The sequence below is a fragment of the Nesoenas mayeri genome (assembly GCF_963082525.1).
Source record: "Nesoenas mayeri genome assembly, chromosome: 1".
Taxonomy (NCBI): Eukaryota; Metazoa; Chordata; class Aves; order Columbiformes; family Columbidae; genus Nesoenas; species Nesoenas mayeri.
The window spans coordinates 190,557,888-190,578,550 of record NC_137541.1 but is presented as its reverse complement, the minus strand read 5'-3'; the positions used below and the strand labels follow the sequence as shown (position 1 = coordinate 190,578,550).

The 20,663-nt window shown below is 38.3% G+C and overlaps 1 protein-coding gene across 1 annotated transcript in view; it reads right to left on the bottom strand.

The window, feature by feature from the left end:
• UBL3 (ubiquitin like 3) overlaps window positions 1–20,372 on the bottom strand; it is a 61,466-nt gene extending 41,094 nt beyond the window's left edge. Inside the window, exon 1 of the mRNA XM_080344976.1 lies at window positions 19,599–20,372. Within this exon, the coding sequence (XP_080201102.1) occupies window positions 19,599–19,625 (27 nt within the window). The 5' untranslated portion in view covers window positions 19,626–20,372. The remainder of the gene's footprint in view (window positions 1–19,598) is intronic.
• Window positions 20,373–20,663: the final 291 nt, after the last annotated feature.

Below are 20,663 nucleotides of genomic sequence, written 5' to 3'. Positions count from 1 at the left end.
TCCATCAAGCTGCACCAAAACAGAGTGCTGCTGTTCTGAGAAGATCAGAAAACTAAGCTGGACAGGACAAGAATATACTGGGGTGTATTCATACACAACATGGAATTCAGAGGTTTCATGTTTTTAAGTGGTACAGACGCCTCTGGCCAACTCTGTGATGAAGGATAAACAAATAAGGATTTCCACATGAAGTGAAGCCAAATCCTTTCCCAACCCAACAGTCTCAACCTGACAGAAGAGAGTGAGCCAACAAAAGGAGCTTTGCCATTCTAAGAGTGAGTGATCAGACACAGCCCACAATGTATTTCATGGAAATCCAAATCAGAAAATGCAGTGTATTGTCTCAGGTAGCTTCTTCAACTGAGTTCTGCTAGATTCTACCTGGTCATTATTTTACAATTAAAAAAAAAGAAAAATTAAAGCTCCTGGCGAAGTCAGAAAATTAATTTATAAAACTACATTTTAGAGTTAAAGCCAGATCTAAATTGCAGTCAGCAAAGAGCTAGTTTCTAATTCTAAATGATTTTCTGCAATTTATTATTTTTTTTCCTGAACACAGGTTGCTTTGCTGCAAACTGAACAGCAGAATAGAATAATTAACTGACCTGCAATAATTTTCTTTACAGACTTTTGTAAACACTTAATTTTTTCCCTGTCTTATCAGCCCTTATGTACACTGTAATTAAGCATAACAACAAAACAACAATAAAATCTGCCAGGTCACCCTGACACAATTATTGAATAGGTTTTATTTATCACGAAGACAACATTTTAAAAAGGAAAATTATTTCAGTAAACTCTACTGGTCTGTATTACTGCCCTGAAACACTTACCTAAAATAAAGTTACAAAAAGTTATATCATCTCACAGGGTCAGATAAAGAAAGGAGAGTGCCAGACAGATTAACTAAATGCCATTCGGGTTAGATGCCGATAGGATTAGAACGGACTTTGGTTGCCACTAGCAAATACACGCACATGGCTCGCAGAGGGCTGGGTGAGAGGCACATGTCTTGTCCCGTGGAGCAGGTCCAGACCGAAGTGGGAGAACATGAAAGCACAGACTACAGGAAAGGAGCAGGGGAAAGGTTTCAAATACATTCCTCAGCCAGAGACTAAATATAAGGAAGTGTCAGACAAGCTAAAGGAGTCTCACATCAAAATAAAAAAGCTTTTCTGTCAACTCACAGAAAGCCTACTGTGTTATTCTTAAATGCACGCCTCCATCCAGGCAACAGTGCAGAATAGACAGCTGGCTAAACCCATCCAGAAAAAAAAAAAAAATAAGCTTCTGGAGTATTTAACAGATGGTGGCATAGGTTATGAAATTGGTATTTTCTTCAGTCTCCAAATATAATTTTTTAACCCGAGATACAATAATTAAATAGCCTTTGAATATTTCCCAAATGAAACAAAACTAAGCATTTATTGTAGTACACGCACTTACGTTTAGAACAAAAACCATGTTTCTATAGATTATATCCTATTCCATGTTTCTGCTGAGAAAAAAAATTCCACGGTCCGAAAAATGACAAGTTTCAGGATTACTTTCTTGTACCTCAAGTAAAAAGGTTAGAAGCATGCCAAGCAAAAAAACTGAGGGCATATCTGAATATTATATTGCTTGTTAGGAAAAAACCCACAAACAAAAAATTTCCCCTCATTCATATATCCACTAAGCTGCCTTCTATGTATATACTCCTTTGGCATGTAATGCCATGCCACCACACACAATTTTCACAAAAAAAATTCCATCATCTTTGGTTTATATCACAGGGTTTGGGGGGGAAAGGAGATTTTTTTGTTTCGAACAAGTATAATTCCCTTCTATTACTTTATAAATCAAAGTCTTAACCTTTTCACACAGTTGAAGGAAAAGTGAAGGTATCTTCTCAGAAAACCTTGTTTTATTTTAGAGATTTTTCTTAAACTTGCAAATAAACATTTGGCAGACCAGTGAACTCTTAACCAGAAGTTTAGTGACGCAAAAATCAAGCTCAGTGTGGGGTCAAGCTACTATTAAAATAGCACAGCCTCATAATTCACCAATTTAAAAGCAAACCAAAACACAAAACATAACCACTTAAGTGCAATTCTCCATTCTATTTTTTAAAATCTATAATACTCATAAATCTTAATAAATTTGCTCATTTACAGAGACTTGATCATTCCTGAAAAAGAAATGTGAACATTATTAAACTTAGAAAATCCAAATACATATCATTACAGATTACGCAGTCAGTTCTCCCTTCCTATATAACATCCTGATGCTACAAATGTGCATATTTACACTTCAGAGCCAGCATGAGTTACGTAGGTTGACCTTCTCTCCAATACATTACATTGAGTGAAGAATTCTCTTCCCACAAAAATGAAAACCCAAATTTTAACATTGAATAGAATATTTTGCACATTCTATTCATAGATATGTAAGTAATAACTTTAAGATAATTTATTAATCATCAGTCTTCAAAAAGAAGGAAAGAGAATTAAACAAATACATACACGTGCACAGATTTGGCAACATAATGCTTTCCAAAGCATGGAAATCCAGAACTAGGTCACAGCTTTATCCTACAGATCATTTTCAGCTTAGTTTGAACAATAAAAGTCTTTTGAATAAACTGCCTGCATTCAACAATCCTGACACGCTCATCCGCAAATAGAAGCTGTATTATAAAGTCTAACAGACCATGTATCCACAGTAGAAAATGGATGGAGTTAAACAAATATACTTGTGGGCTGTTCTTTGCTTCTTTATACTTAAAAATGATTTAAAAAAAAAAAAACTGAATCTTTGGGTCAACTGTTATTTCCAGTGTTCCCAGTTTGTCAATTATGCTTTGTAAATTTTTGATTGATCCATCACTAAAGAAATCTAGCCATCCAAAAGAGGACTCCTAGAAGCACAAATGCAAATATTAGTTTTGTCAAAAGAATGAAGACTACATTTAGATATATATCTACTTACAGTTACCATCTAAAGATTCCTCTATAAGAAATTCCTCAAAATATGAAATGTTTAAGCAAAATAAGATGGAGCCTTTAAGTATACAGAGACAAAATACATTAGTTTTAAGATAATAATCAAATAGCTTGGATATTGTTTCCTCTTAAAAATACTACAACAATTTATGCTGGAAAGGTTTCACTTGGGATCACTAGACTTAACTTTAAAAAACAATACAACAAACAAATTTTTTTAAAAAACACACACAGAACCGTGACACACACAAAACTTATGTTTCAGAACTTGAATTAAGCCAAAACAAAAGTGCTAATATGAAACACAGCATGAAGTCTTCATTCAATCTGTAAATCAACCCTTAGCAACACAGAGGTATCAAAAGCTGCATTCCAAAATATAAATGTATAATATATTTATCAAATTACAGGTATGAAATGTAATAGAATAGAATCACAGAATGGTTTGGGTTGGAAGGGACCTTCAAAGGTCATCTGGTCTAAACCCCTGCAATGAGCAGGGACATCTTCAACTAGATCAGGTTGCTCAGAGTCCTGTCCAGCCTGGTCTTGAATGTCTCCAGGGATGGGGCACCTACCACGTCTCTGGGAAACCTGCTCCTGTATTTTACCACTCTCATTGTAAAAAAATTCTTCCACACGTCTAACCTGCACCTCCCCTTTTTTAATTTAAAACTATTACCATTATCACAACAGGCTAAACATACTCCATTATACAATGGAAACCTTGCTAGGGTAATGATAAACTTTCCTGCATTCATATCTTATATAATGCCAAAGAATCTTCATTATTTAATTACATAAGCATAAATTTTCAACCCGCTCATATTCATGCCTGCTGTGAGGATATGAAATATCTTGCAAACATTTCAGGCCAAATGTCAAGAGAGGCCTGTCAAGCTTCAAGTAGTATGCCTCTTTCTTTTAATCCAATATTAAAAAGAAATAAACAAACAAAACTCAAACAAACAAACAAAAACCCAAACAAAAACACACACAGAACAAAAAAATAAAACACAAACAAAAAACCCAAAACACATATGACTTTGTTTCTTTGCAAGACTCCATTATAAAAAATTCAGTATCATTAAAATAGCATAGCACTTGTATAGACAATATTCTTTCTCTCCTGCTCCACAAGTATGATTACACACTGAAACAAAAACACACTGGGTTTCTGCTGTGATGTTTAGAATACACCATTCAAGTCCAATTTTCTACAATTAATTAGAGAGAGGAGAGATAATGCACCTTCAAGGACTTCAGACAAATTTCAAAATTAACGCAGTTGTGTTGAAATTTTCACTTGTTTGGTAACTTAAATTACTCTTATATTTACTATGATAATGTGTATAAACTTCCATTTTGTTCTTTTTAACAAGTTGTGTGCAATAGCTTAGATTGGAACATGCTTGGCAAAGATTTGGAATTACACTGTACTTACTTCACCGTAACATGCAGTAGTACACCTAAAACCATTCAAATTTCCATATAGTTGTAATTGGGAGAAGATCTGCTATGCTAAAAGAAAGGTATTTTGAATGCAGAAATATTTTCTTTCTACTGCAGTATTCACAACCATGGATGTAAAAGTTTTCAGTAGGAAATAACGAAGCCGGCAGAACTGTGATTTACTGTAAATTAAAATGTTTAATGATTTTGAAGCACTATTTAATGAATCTAAGATAGGAAAAGACAACCTACCAAAACCCAATACGAAAGCACTGCAAATGAGGTTTTGCAAAGTCCCAACAGCTCAAAGGAATTACCAAAACATATACATCTAGTACAATTTTTAGGTGTGATGAAGTACTTCTCCCATACAGCACAGCTGCTGTTCCCAAAGGGCTCAGGTCTCTCCCCACCTGTGTGTCATTGCTGCATGCTCCCTCTGGCCACCCTGGACACAGGGGCATGTGCAAAATGGCACTGAACGCCACATTTAGGCAATTGAATCAAGTCTTCGAAGCCTTATTGCTTTAGAGTCTGTATCTGGTAATGCAAGATTTACTTTTGCCAGAAGATGAGATAACGTTTACACAGACACATCTCCATAGTTTTTCCACCTGGGAAAGCAACACACGCTGCCTTTCTACCTCCATTCAGCACCAGTAATGAAAATACAAATATTAAGGGATGGAGTTGGACATGTTTGTCTCTGGCAGGCAGAGGAAAGGTGAGAATGTCCTTCATCGGAAATCTGTTATCATCTGACACATTAAAAGCTTCATTAAATTGAATTTAATCATTAACAGTACAAAACCTGTGCATGGTAAGAGAAAATTATGATGACTCCCTGACTGTTCCTTGTTACCCATCATGCCTGTACAGCAATTTATTGTCCATAAATAAGCCTGAAGGCTTTGACACTCCCAAGTTCAGTGCCTGTACCTTTGTCACTAGATGGTTGTGTAATCACGACTTGGCTTCTCCCTGCACTCCTTGCAGCTGCTACCACCACCCACCCTACAAACCGCTACAGCAGTCCAAAGTGCCTACAAAAGAAAGTGAATGCCATTTTTCCCAGCAACCCAGCAAGAACTGTTTTGAAACAATTCAAAAGACTTCTTTCCCCTATCTCAACAGCTCCACAGATACTCTAGGCTTAGCCAATATGGGTTCCAATGGAGCACCACAAAACAACTGTTGGCTTTACCCCAAAGTTAAAGACAGGACAAAAATACAAGATGACGATATTTTAAGATTCTGAATAAGTGATTTTTGTATAGGAAATGTCAAACTGCCACACCAAATAGCTATGGTTCTTCCTAAAAACTGTATGCCATTTTTTTTGGAACATGTTACAATCTGATTTTACAGAAAAACATATTACATGATACAAAAGACTACAGAAAATGCTGTGGTTATTCCAATATAGTTCTCTGTCTCCCATGTCCTGCAAAACAATGTCTAGTAAAAGGAAAAAAAGTCTTCAAAACTGTATTAATAGAGGCACTAACTATACCAGTTTTCTTTCCCTCTGGTCTTCATTTTGATATGCTAAGAAGTACAAGAAAAACCCAAAAGTTTCTCTATTTTTTTCAGCATAGAACTAAGGGGAACAAAATGACCTCCTAACCACAAGTTCATGATAAATAAAATTCATAACCTAGGACATTATTTAAGCATCAAAGTCAGGACTGCTACACAGCAGCAGAATAAACTATAAAAGGCAGGAAACTATTTACCTACACCACACCTTATCTGGCATTAGTCAGCACTCTGAATTATGTATTCACTTTCGTGCTTGCCTTTTTTTTTTTTTAAGCTGAGTTTGAAATTTACTTAGCAGCACATGTGCAGATAAAGATACTGACTGATAATCATTCTGTGCTCTGCAGATAGGGCTAGCTGTCTTTCCAATATTTCATTTCATTAAAAAAAACCAACCAAACAAACAAACAAATAAATAAAAAAAAAACAAAAAACACCACACACCAAAAACCCCACAGAACTTGAGGGAGATAATTTAAGGATACAACTAAGTCCACACATCCTTGAACATCAGAAAGTCCTGTGGATTTGTTGTCTTCTCCTGAAATTACTTAAGATTTAAACTGATAGCATGCTATTTGAAAAGTAGGAACATAATAATTGACAGGCATTATTAAGGCAAGACTTGATAATAAAGTGCTCAGAATTTCAGTTTCTTTAAAAGATCAACAAAAACACTTCAGCAAAATCATGTGATTCTCAGTCAATAATAAGAGTTAAAAGAAATACTAACATAGCCCTACAACAAAGCTGGTACAAAAACACAGCTTCCCCAAAACTCACTTCTTACAGCTTGTTAACAAATATGGTTACAATCTTTCTCCAAATGTTGTTCTTGAGACCATCTATCAATGTATAAACTTCATTGACTTTTGCATCATTTTAGTTAACTCACTGACCTTAAGTATTCTGCAATAAAACCTTCACATCAGCAAAGAGCACACGAGCTTGAGCTTAACTGCAATGCTGGTACAGTCATGGAACACGACTATTCTGAACAACCATAACTGACAGGCACTGAAGATGCACCAGAGCAGAGTTGGTCAGAGAAATTTCAACAAAATTTGACTAAAAAAATACACCACCAACACACACACACACACACACACAAAAACCCACACATGCCACACACCACAAGAAAGTCTTGATCTTGTTTTCATTTTGTTTCTGACTGCGGTTCAAACTGTAAGATTTCATTGCCTGCAGCTCTACTGCAGTTACCTAGTATAAGGAGTATATTGAAGTGAAATTTCATTCCACAATATCCACAGTTTTTGATAAATAATAACCTCTTCTCTCACAGATCATCCAAAAAATAAATGGATTTTTATTAAGTACTTATTAAGGAGACTAGTATCACAGGAAGGCTCCAGATAAATTAAAACTTATCTTCCAAGAAACGTTTGAGCAGTAGAGGAAGGTAATGCTCTGAATTCAGTCACTGAACAACAAGGGGGTGCTGAATAAAGAGCTGGTAAAAAGCACATAGTTCTGGAAGAAGAGACAATTATGCTTTTATACCACAGGATGGATAAATATTGTTAAATAGTCTTGATCCTAGTATTTATGATGGGTTTTGTGCTTCATTTTACAAGTGGAAGAGTTCCCTCTTCAAGTGAGTTTTCCATGTACAACATAAATAGCTCTATGGTACCTATTATGTTGGTGCAATAGGAATTGTGGTTCTTGCATTGTTGAAATTCGATGTTTGATACTGGAATACATTCTTAAATGTAGTTATGCTATACATAATTTGATTGCACTTCTCTCGCTTTATGGTTTTTTGCTACTGACATTACTTGCTGTTTATGGGTTTTTTTAGAGTGTGGAAATGATGTTACACAAAAGCAAATTTCAGCAACTTTCTTATTCGAGTTCAAAATGGGTCATAAAGCAACATAAACAACTCACAACATCAACAATGCATTTGGCCCAGGAACCACGAATGAACGTACAGTGCAGTGGTGGTTCCAGAAGTTTCACAAAGGAGACAAGAGCCTTGAAGAAAAGCAGTGCAGTGGCTGTCCATCGGAAGTTAAAAATGACCAACTGAGACCAACCATCGAAGCTGATCCTCTTACAACCGCAGGAGAAGTTGCTGAAGAACTCAATGTTAACCATTCTACAGTCATTTGGCATTTGAAGCAAATTGGAAAGGTGAAAAAGCTGGATAAGCAGGTGCCTCATGAGCTGATCAAAAAATCAAAAAAAACCATCCTTTTGAAGTGTCATCTTCTCTTATTCTACACAACAACAAGGAACAATTTCTCAATTGGATTGTGACGTGCAATGAAAAGTGAATTGTATATGACAACCAGTGATCACTAGTTCAGTGGCTGGACCAAAAAGAACCTCCAGAGTACCTCCCAAAGAAAAACTTGCATCAGAAAAAGGTCATGGTCATTGTTTGGTAGTCTGCTGCTGGTCTGATCCACTACAGCTCTCTGAATCCTGGTGAAACCATTACATCTGAGAAGTGTGCTCAGCAAATCAATAAGATGCACCTGCAGTTGGCATCAGTCAACAGAAAGGGCCCAATTCTGTTCCATGACAACACTTGACTGCATGTCATGCAACCAACACTTCAAAAATTGAATAAATTGGGCTACAAAGTTTTGCCTCATCTGCCATATTCACCTGACCTCTCACCAACTGACTACCACTTCCTCAAGCATCTTGACAACTTTTTGCAGAGAAAACGCTTCCACAACCAACAGGATGCAGAAAATGTGTTCCAAGTGTTCATCAAATCCCAAAGCACAGACTTTTATGCCACGAGAATAAACTTACTTTTCATTGGCAAAAATATGTTGACTGTAGTTGTTCCTATTTTGCTTAATAAAGTTATGCCTGAGCCTAGTTATAATGATTTAAAATTCACGGTCTGAAACTGCAGTTACTTTTGCACCAACCTAATACATCATTCTCAGAGTGGCCAAAAAAATACAAGACAAACTGTATTTGCTCAAAAGCCACAAATCTGTATTGAAAAATACAACCTCATCTTAGAAGTGCCAGGCAGTTTATAGAAAGATTTTACACTCTTCAGAGTCAGTTCAGGGAAAGCTATAGCTGCAGCTTTGGAGTCCACCCCCACCAAAACTTCATAGATTCCCCATTAAAGCCTTTCCAAGGCCTACTTACCTCCTGCAGTAAGCGCAATGAGCACACGCACCAGCATTACCAAGTGCCAGCATCAGCACGCCAGAACAATAAATATTCTGCACCTGCAGTGTCACCCTCCCTGGGGATTCCCCTGGCTATCCCCAAAGCGGAAGAAACGGGCACAGAGGGACCATTTTCTTTCCCATAAAAAGTGGCATGTAGGAAAAAGTTAATGAGTCACATCACCCTGGCTGAGGTGAGTGATGGTAGTTCATTGCAAACCCACATGCTTCAACTCTCCTTTTTAAAAGCAATCTGAAAGAATAGAATTTTTGACATTCTTGCTAGTGAAAAAGCACTACAGCCCATCACTGGACCCCTCTGCTACTCTGTTCCAAGCACCTACACTCTTCTTCAGAAACACCTGCACCAGGGCTCTCTTCTTAGTGAGAAGAAACAATTAAAAGGAACCTTCTTCAAGCTAAAATAATTTTGCAAATACCCACAGCCACCTTCACTGGAGCCCTCATCACAACCTCGCTTGCAGTTTACCTGGCATTCCACACACTACAGTCAATATTTTAAACCTCCAAATAATTTTAAACATACATAATTTGGAAAAAAATTACCATTTCCAGATTTACATGAAATCCTCATTTGTATGAAGCTACACTGGCCAGAGGCAATAAGCAGACAGAAATCAAACACAGTTGCAGTTTCTCTTTAATAAGAGCTCCTAGTCATCTTGCTATTAGTTATGAAAATGAGACCTTCTAGACAAAGTCAAATTTCTCACTAACAAGCTGTTCTCTTAGTGCTAGATCTGACATATTGTACCTTAAAATCCCAGTCTTGCACCTAGACAACTAGAAATACTCAATAGCTTTTTTGGGAGAGAGATAAAAGCTTCTCTACCTTTGTACTTGGGTTTGAAGTGAACTAGCGTAGAGCTGACAGTCATATTAAATACTTACCACATCTTCTAATTATAAAGGTGGTCTTTAAAATAGCTTTTCTTGGAAATAAATAGCATGAAGAATACACATTGCAGCACATTTTGGTACAAAATCTTTGAATATTTAAGTCAAACAACCTCTAAACATTTTTATGGTCAAAGGTAACATACTGGACAAGCCCCACCTTACAAACATGGAGTTCCTGATAGGAGATAGTGAAACTAGAATGACTCTCAGACAGGGGTGTCAAACTCATTTTCACCAGGGGCCACATCAGCCTCAAGGCTGCCTTCAACAGGCTAAATGTAATTTTAGGACTGTATAAATGTAGTAGTTACACACTCTAAGAAATATTACCATGACCTCTGTATAAAAGAGAGCAAGGCATCTCCTCAGGTGTTCACATGAACAGCTAAACCACCTACTCCAGTGTCCCAACCACACTGACCAGCAAAAGGCCAATGTCAGGCAGGGATTTACCTGCAGTTCTACTCAGGCTGAGCAGCTACCGGGGGGCAGCTACATCATGCACATGATGCCACACCACTGTCAGTCCTGTTTTATATAGGACATCACAGTCCAACAGTTAAAATCCAGAAAATTAACACAAGTGAAAGTCCACATAGACAGAGCACACAATTCTAATGAAAGAGCAGCTTTTTAATAATTCTTATAAACATACAATAACACATCCTCATTATCACTCATTTGCTCTAATAATGATATTGGAATTTACTAATTTTGTGTGCTATTTAATGTTGATTTCATTATTACTGAATCATATGGAGTTGGTGAATGGGGACTTACTCCCCTCACTTAAAATCTTTTAATAATGCTTTCTCAGAGTTTGGGGTTTGTTGCCAAAATAGCTACACATGTATACAAAGTATAAATCAGTAAAACATGCAAGTCAAAGTTTGTTTCCATCACAGATGGATAACCAAGGTTCAGAAGTGAGAGCTAAGCTTTCACTATCATACCTCACAGCTGTTACAATGTGTAACTCATTTGCACAGATTAAAAGTATATTCATTCACAGGCAAAATTACATATCCAGATTTGATATGCCCTAAGCGACATGTTATGCTTCAAGTACAACAGAACACTATTCCAAAAATGAAGTTTATTTTGATGTTCATGTTACTGCCCATACAAATATGAATTCTATAATTAAAATAAAATATATATAAAATACTGCAACCAGGTATTTCAGGCTTTAAGAACATAAAAAAAAGCTTCTAGTCAGTCGATTATACTATATAAAAGCATATCTGAAAATGTTACAGTCATCTTAAAAAAATACTGAAAAGGATCACTATTATAGAATTATTTTATAGTAATTTATAACAACTTTCCTGAAGCTTACCAACATATGCCACATATATGCACATGTAGATTGGCACTAATCTACCTTTAAGAAGATGATGATTGTAAATACACACCCTCAGCTGCAAAAGGCTTTTGACTAACACTGTACTTCACTATCAGTATTCCATTATTTCTCTATAATAAAAACATATGTCAGATTCAAGAGACAGACTAAGTAGTACCATCTAGAATATACGTTAAGTATTAGAAACAGATTACAGGGATGTAGATCTCTGCCAGACCACAAAGCATTAACATACTGTAACTCTGCTGAAGAGATATCAACCAATGCTACAGTTTACGACTTGGAAGTACTATTCTTTTTTAGATTAAACATATTGTTCTTTTCAATCTCTGAAAGAAAAACACATTTAGTTTTCTTGTGTTTATTTTTAAATTGGTACTACACTTTTATCAAGTACTTCAGAAAATTTATGAAACAGTGCAACACATAATGAAGATCACAGAAAAGCTTCCAGAAGAGCTCAGGACCATCCTCTAAATATGGTGTGGGGTTTGTTTTTGTTTGTTTTTTGGTTTTTTTGTTTGTTTGTTTGTTTGGGGTTTTTTTAAGAAAAAGCGGAGAGAGAAGCTTTCATTCTAATCCAAACTGCCAATAGATTCACAGATTAAAATCCAGATCCCCAGCTGCAGCTGAAGAGTACTCCAGGATAAGACCACCTTAGTTCCTCAACAGTGGTTCAAGGGATTGACATAAATCAGATGAGCCTGAACGGCAATCTGTGCCAGCTCTCAAGAGAAACTGAAACCATCAAAGTAGATAGACACCAAGAAACACATTTCCAGATTGCATCTCGACACTGTTGAATATGAAGTATCATTTTGGTACCTACATCCCACTAAGGCATAGATTCAGTTTTTGGTAGAAGAATAAACCTGCCAAACTCCAAGGCAGAATCTCCTGGTTTTACTTGGTTAATTTATATGTGACACATAGAAACAAGCAAGAAACTGCTTGAGTTTGTCTCCATAACAACACAAATAATGGAATAAATTTTCAGCAAAACTTCGTCACAAACTTTCCATTTAACTCTAAACTGAATCTCTCAAATAATTTTAACTGAAAAAAAAAAAAAAAAAACCAAACAAAACAAAACAAATGTATTCCTGTCACTGGCAAGCTATTTTCAAATTTCTTTACATAAAGTAGAAAAAACTACAAGACGCTAATGGCAGTATTGCAATTGCATAATCTGCCAAATCTTCATTTTACACAAAGTCTCTATTTGTGGAAAATAAACACTGCATTTTAAAATCAGATTTCAATATACTTGCAGAGCCTTAATACAAATTGAGATATTGCCTTCACTGTGGATGGTTTACAAGCAGCAACAAATATATTCTTTGTCAAGGAGCTAAACACAATCCCACCTAGTGACCACAAAACGCACAGAATTTCCACAAATACGTAACGTTCACGTATTTCTGCAGAACCATAATTTTGAGGCCCAGCAGAACTACAAATAAGAAGCTCTGAACTTTAAGTATTGCTCTCAAAAATAAACAGACTTCCTAAGTAATTTTCTCTACATTCTTTGAAAACCTGTTAGCAACTTTTCTCCCCCTGCAAATTTATTTTTGGATACAAAGAAAAACATAGTATTGAAGTGCATAATTCTATTTGCAGAACCTCAACTGGTGTCTCAGCAACCTTTTAAAAAAAAATTCTTGCAGGGTGTTGATTGTTCATTTTTTTCTTCCCTCAGTATTTCCTTCCTATCATTGCTTGCAACACTTAGTGGTACATCTGTGAATTTCAGTTTGTCTGGAGGTATACCAAGCAAAAAATATTCCAGTCATTGCTTTAAGATGTTCTGCAACATATGTCTAACAAAAACTGTCAAAAACTAAAGATTGTCATTCTACCAGAATTTACAAGGTAACTTTAAGAATAACTGAATTTCAAAAGGCAAACCTCTAAATTATGTTAAAAACTGATGAAGAGCTGGGGTCTCAAAGTTCTGATTTGACATGAGATCAATGACATTAAAATTTCTCATTGACTTCCTGCTGATTTTCAACAGCTTCTAAAATGAAAGCACTGCACTCAGTCATATCCCATTAATAATTACGGTGAGCTAAAGTTTATGCGTGCAAAATTGTGGCAGAGAAGGCTTGCTGCTTCAGTAGGCTCAATTAATTGCTGCGAAAACAGACTTAACATGGAAAAGAGTACTGATCTGCAGCTCTGGCTTTCACCACAGTTACAATGAAAAATAACCAAGTCAGTGGATCCAATACTGTACAACGACTGAAAATAAGCTGTACTATCTCTTTTACATAAAACCACAATAATGATTAGTCACATTCCAGATATTTCTGGATTCCTGAAAGCTAGAGTAGCACTCACAGGCTGCGTCAGAACTGAGCTCTCCATTCTGCTCAGTATTGCATAAGCACATACAGACACCATCAAAAGTTTACATTCTGGCTTCTAGTGAGAAACAAAGCTGACAGACCAGAAACATGAAACAAGTAAATTCCACTTAGGCATATACCATGACCATGGCTTTCAACATTCACAGAAGTTGTACTTAGGGAAAACTCTCACTTAAATAGAAAAGCATGCCCTTAGTCATTCTGTTTACAGTACCATAAAAGTATTGCTTACCAAGTCTGCTGCAAGGACTGCATTCAGACAGGCTAATTTCCTACTACAGCCTTAAGCAAAGACAAGGAAGAAAGTTATGGGCCTTGAACGATCTAAAATTTAAGTTTAAATACGCATGGACAGCAGTCACAGACTCCAAGGTGAAATACAGATTACTGGTACCTGAAGTTGTCCTTAATTCCACATCAGAGTTGCACGACTTGTCCCCATCCAGGCCCTGACCGAGCTGTCCAGTTCCACAGATGATGTCTGGCAATTTTTTAACATGAAGAATTCAATGATCCTGCTGTAGCATTTTGCTACACTCAGATACTCAACATTTTTTTGCCTCTGAGCCCTGCTGGAACCTGCCAGCAGCTACTGCTGGCTTCCCAGCATTCCCAAAAAGGGAGGAGTTAAACGTCCTTCAGTACACATCCCCTCCAGTATTTCAAAGAGTTAGACAACAAAGTAGAGAGAAACTAATTCAGGTAACAACAACAACAAGGGTGGGTGGCAGGAAGGAAGAAGCAGTTTACACTGCCAGCCTACACTTCATCTGAAATACAGTGGTGCACCAGTGCCCAGCATAAATATCAATCATTACCTCATCCACAGGTTACAGCTCTTCATCCCTGAAGAAAATGAGATGAAGGACATGCAAACATAATTTCAGAGTATGTTTCATGTGTTAGGATGCTGTGGAATTTCCACTACAGTGTCATACATAAAAACACTAGTCATCACTAAGAATTTTCTTTCTGGGTGTTAGATAAATAGGTAAGACATTTTTTAATCTGTGGAAGACAAAATGTGGGTGGGGGAAATGGTAAACACAAATCATTCTGAAGTATACCCAAATATATACATTCAACATAAGCTTTGAGAAGTTTATCCCTGGTCATGGCTGCAGATAACAGAGAAAGAGGTTCTTCATCTCGTTACAAGAAACACTGCAATATGCTACAAAGGCTAGCACAATATATTATGAGGCAGGAAGAAGCTGCTTCAAGCTCCTCTTTTTGATACAGATCCCACCAATTCTATCTCCAAAAGAAAGGGAAAAAATCCAAAACAAAACACCAAGAACGGCAAAGGATAGGATACTCTTGTTTGTTACAATCAGCAAACAATAGGAGGGAGGGAACCAAAGAAGCAGAAGACAAAATATCCACACAGAAAAACCTGACATACTATTTTTATCTGAGAATGTAACGATTTAGAACTCCCAACAAGGGGGTACAAAAAACCAGAAAAATAAATAGATCTTTATTATTAAACTTAAGGGACTAACCTGTGACTCTATGCACAAAGGCTACCAGAACACAATGATTTTCAAAACCAGGAAAAAGGAAGACAAAAGGAAAAGTAGTTAAAATAGAATAACAGAGATGCATTAATTCCTGCATTTTGTTGAAAAATTTAAAATGCTGTGAGTGAACAAAGTATTTTCTTTCTATGTTCCAAGCATATTATAATGATACTGCGCTTATTAAGTGAAGGAAAATCCTTAAATTCCTTCTTAAATGAAGGAATTGTTGAAACTGAATGATGGACAACAAAACTCAGCTGCCATACAACCAGCTTTTAGTCCCTCCTGCCTGAACCTTACTTCTGGATGCCAAGATTCCCCTACTGATATAGCACCAGTTACATGTCTATCCTTTTCCCCAGTTAGCCTCCATTGATATGCATCTAAAAGGAAGTCCTTATATATATATGAAGCTATTCATCACCACTCTATACTAAATTTCCTAAAAAGGAACATGGATACACACATTCCCACTGAAGATGCTGACACTACCAAGGCACCAACTGAATAAGGTTTCTATTTGTTATTCTTCTTCCACCTATTGCTCCCTTCTAGCATTGTCCGTAAGAGTTTTAGACCACATAATGTATCCTCTAGCGTGTCCACAAATGTCGTGCACCAAGCACTCAGTTTCATGAAAAATAATTTCTTTCATACTGCCTATATCTCTTAAGTATAGTTGTACACAATAAAATGGAAAACCTTTAACTGTTTGATAGATTTTTGTTCTGTTGTTTATCAAATGACCAAAAAAAAACAAAAAGGCCCACCATGGGCCAAGAGTATCACCCTCAGTTACTACTCAGACAGAAAAAGAACTTGATATCCTAGAGGGCATCCAAAGAACTACCCTGGAAGAAAGTGCTGGCAGAGCCTTCTTGTGCCTACACAAAACACACAGATACAGGAAACAGTGGACACTGTAATACTTTTCAGTCATACAGCCCCCTTGCTGTGAACTTCTAAGATCCCTGAAGAATTATATCTGTAAGGAGAATTATCACGGGCACACAGAATACAGAGACACAGCTTCCCAGACACTAGTGACAACTCCACGGAAATAAAGGGGATTATTCAATTGAATAATAACTTCTGGACTGAGCATAGGTTTTTCGTAGCTTGTTTTAAAATAGTCAACTCCAGTGTCTACACAAATGCCAAACTACTTTCATGTAGTCCACTCAAAAAAAGTGTGATTAACTTCACAAGTCCATAAATCACCTAATGTGTCTTTATTATTACAAAAGAAATACAACTTGCAAACAGCCCTGCTGTTATCCACAGCCAAACTCTAGTTGCTACTAAATGGCAAAACTGATATATTACCTAATGAAATTATTTAACATATTCAGAGATGCCCTGTTGCCACTACAATCACTAGAACTTATGTGAAAAATTAAACAAAATTAGGCACTAGATATACGGTAGTCTTCAAGCACTGCCCCATACATGTCTAATCCTAATTAAGTTAATGAAACTACTCAAGTAGAGAGGTCAATATCAGCAGGTTTCTTTACAGCAGTGGAGTTTTAACCTATAAGTAGCACACATTGCTAAGGAATAACACACCACAAACGTACAATACCTGGCATGCGGTGCATCACTACCCAATTTACTAGTGGAATGCAAATGATAAATTACTGTGTTAATTATTTTAGAAGTGATGCTAAGATCGTTAGCTGGTAAAATATGCTGTAGTTCTCAAAAGAAGTCAATGAAATGTCACAGAAAGGGAGACTGGATTAAATCATCTCTACATGCAAAAACAAAGCTGAAGATTTGATAATTTACTATGAGTTTATGTATAGCAGATCCTTCCCAAAGGTGGGACAGGAAGACAAATTAACACATTTTTTTTAAAGTAGCAATTATAATAGTTTTATTATTATTATTATTATGAGAGGACTAGTTCATGAATCCGACATAAACAGTTGAAACAATTGTTATAACACTTAAGCAATTCATAGCAGAATTACAAACTGTGATCGAGTCTTTGTAACATGACACTATCACATTGATGCCAGCTCCTACAGAAATGGGAAATAATTTTTTGTAAAGGCAAATTATACAGGGGGTGGATAAGAGAAACACAAACTGCAAAATCCTACACTAAATAAAAACAAGGTGACAGCCTGTTAAGTGCTCCTCTCTAAAGATCAATGAAATAATAGTCCCATTTTCCTTCCTGAACAAGCTCCTTTGAAATAAGGAGGATGGTGACAAAAGGAGACCCAAAATGAGTTTCCATGTGTTTTTTTTACAAAGTGATATTTATTAGCTGTATTTAATAACATGAATTTCTATAACACATTTCAAACTTTCAGAGAGAAACTGCAGCTGATAATGCAACAAAATGATCCTGAGACAGACCAGAATATGTCAATTTACTCAGTTAAATTCTACTGACATTGGTAACATCTTCACTCAAATGTTTGTGTAATGACTCAGTATTTAAGCATCACTACATATAACAAGCTTCTTCCTGATTTGAAGAAACACAGCATCACTAGACCTAGCTATGCCTGTCAGTGGTATCCTCATTACATCATAACAGATGGAAACAGGTTTCATAGAAACAAAAGAATATTTTACCAATCTTAAAATTTGTATATTTTGTATAAAATGTCAAATGTTAAACTTTACAAGCATGGTGGCAAGATCATGATTGCCAGGTGGGCAGTACCTAGGAGCAGTGTGGAGGTGGCAGAGCGCTCAGCCCAGGGTGACAGGGAAGAGGAGCTCTTCATGTCACCGTCAAGTGAGTCCTCCGGGCAATTTAACAAGCAGCACTCAGAGATTTGCATCTAACCCTCCAGAGCTAAGGCAAGGATTTCTGTGATATAATGCCAGACAGACACATGCAAGCAAGAAGGGGGTTGAGAGTACTCTAACACCCAGAGAGACCCTAAAAAGAAATATATGAAAACTGATAGCTGAAAGGATTTAGTCAGAAGCAATAGTCTCCTCATCACTCTTCTCTTCCAAGGGGCAAAATTTATTTGTAGTATGTGAGAAAATCAGAGGAGGGGGAGTGGAATGGAATAAAAAAAGAAAGGCGAGCTTAACACCGTGTTTGATTATCCACTACCTTGTTTCTGCTTTTTTTGGCAGAATTCACTCATTTTGACTGCAGTACAAAAGCTGTGAAGGAAACACTGAAAGTAAGCAACTAAAGGATGTTATTATTTCAATAGCCCACTTGTCATACATATGCACCATTAATCATATATCGATGGCTGAAACAAGGGCTACTGGGTTTTATTGTTACCACTACGAGGGCAGGTTTTACTTAGCAAACAGAACTTCATCCCGAACAAAAAAAAAAAAAAAAAAAAAGAGGCATGGCCAAGTCTGCTGCTTTTAAGGAAAAAAAGTACCTTTAAATGTGAAGTCAGGGGGAGATACGTGAAAATATTCCACCATAAGAAATAATAACCAACATATCAAACTGCAGACACAACTCTTTTTCTTTTCCCCCCTAATTAAGTGATTTATGGAAATATATACAAACGGAGAAAGTCGTGCTGAACAAAAGATTACCTAGCAGACTTGATTCACCCTCTTTCCTCATGCTCTGCTATACCTTCCTATTTCAAATGTACCGAGCCGAGTATCAAACACAGGCTGAAGTACCGTCTGCCATAAGAAGTACTAGGAGTGCCCTTGAAAAATGTCCAGATTGCAGCTAGTGCACAAAGGACCTCGCCATGTAAATAAGTGCATGAGAATTTCTCTCTCGCTCTTGACCCACAGCAAGTGATTAACTTCCCATCAACATAGGAAGACAAAGCGTCGGTAAGAAACAAGCGGAGTTTGAGAAGAAAATGAAGAAGGATCAGACTAAATTTCATCTGGTTTAGAAAGAAAAAAATAAGAGAGAAATGGCTCAAGTAAATAATTCTGAATGCTCTCTTCGTATTTATCTTCCTCCCCAAAAATGCTCGGCAGAGCTGAACAACAGTGCTACACACACTAAGCAAAAGCAGTCCGATATTAACTGCCATAGGTAAGAGAAAGCAGATATCCTTTGCCTTGCTACTCAGAAGGCGACGCTGCAGATCTCCCACTCCGCTACCAGAAAGCAAAGCGGAACCAGCATCTGCGGCGGGGGGGTAGTATTAACTGGGAACTTTTTGTTCCTTAAATATGTAACCGATATCCTTTTTCTTTTCCCCCACACTCCTCTTCTTTCCATCTTCTCTGCCCAAACAGGCCGAAATAAACGTTATTCCATAAAAATACTATTAAATAAGGTGTGTAAGACTTACCATATCAGCTGGAACGCTGCTGGACATCTTGATGTTACCCTAATGGCTTAAAATCAACTTTAAAAAAAAAAAAAAAGCAGCAACAACAGCCCGCTGGAGACCTTCAAGAAGCAAAACCGGTGTCAATTTTGGAGGCAGCAACTTCCACGTCCCCTACGAACAAGAGGTGCCCGATGCGCAGCGAGGCAGGCGGCCGGCTGAGGAGGAGAAATATCCAGGGGCAAGCGGTGCCAGGGCTGTGCCGAGGAGCCAGCAGGAGACCAGAGATGGCAGCAGATCCCTGTCAGCAGCGGCAGAAGCAGCAGCACCAGCGGTGCCAGGTAGACCAGGCAGGACTACACCGCCACATGAGCTGCGAGCGGGCTTTTTCCTCCCTCTCTCCTCTTCCTCCTCTCCAAGCCTTGACAAATGACGACGGGATGATTCACGGGATAATGGTGCGTCCAAGTCACCTCCTCAGCCGGCGCAGGCGACCCGGGCGCGCAGGCAGGCAGGACCTCGCTCCTGCCCCTCGGCGGCGGGGCAGAGAGGCGAAAGGGCCGGGGTGGGCCCGGGGCCGCTGGGCAGGACGCCGGGCTTCGGCACTCCCTAGGCAGTGTGCGACATTCAACAGGGTCTGGCGGGGAGACGGGCCGGGGAGGGCTGCCTGAGGGGCGGCCGGAGGGGAAAGCCCTCCCCCGCGGCGCTCCGGCGGCGACGGCACTCGGCGGGGGCCGGGAGGCGTTCAACGGCGGCCGCCTCCCGCAGCCTCAGGTCTCCGCGCGCATCGCCACCGCCTCCTCAGCCCGCCCTTCCTCCCTCCCCCGCCTCGTCCTCTGGCGGCTCCGGGCGCCCTCGGCGGCGCGGCAGGTACGTCCCCCCCTCCCCCGCGAGCCGCGCTGGCCGCGCTGCCTCGCCCCGCTGCGAGCCGGGGGTGCCGTTCCTCAGCGCGATCCTCGCCCGCAGCCGCCCCCTGTCATCTTCCGCTCAAACCAACATGGCGTCTGCCGAGCCGAGAAAGGGGACACGGCAGGAGAGACGGACCCCCTCCTCCTCCGGCCCCCTCCCGCCGCGTCACGTGCCGCC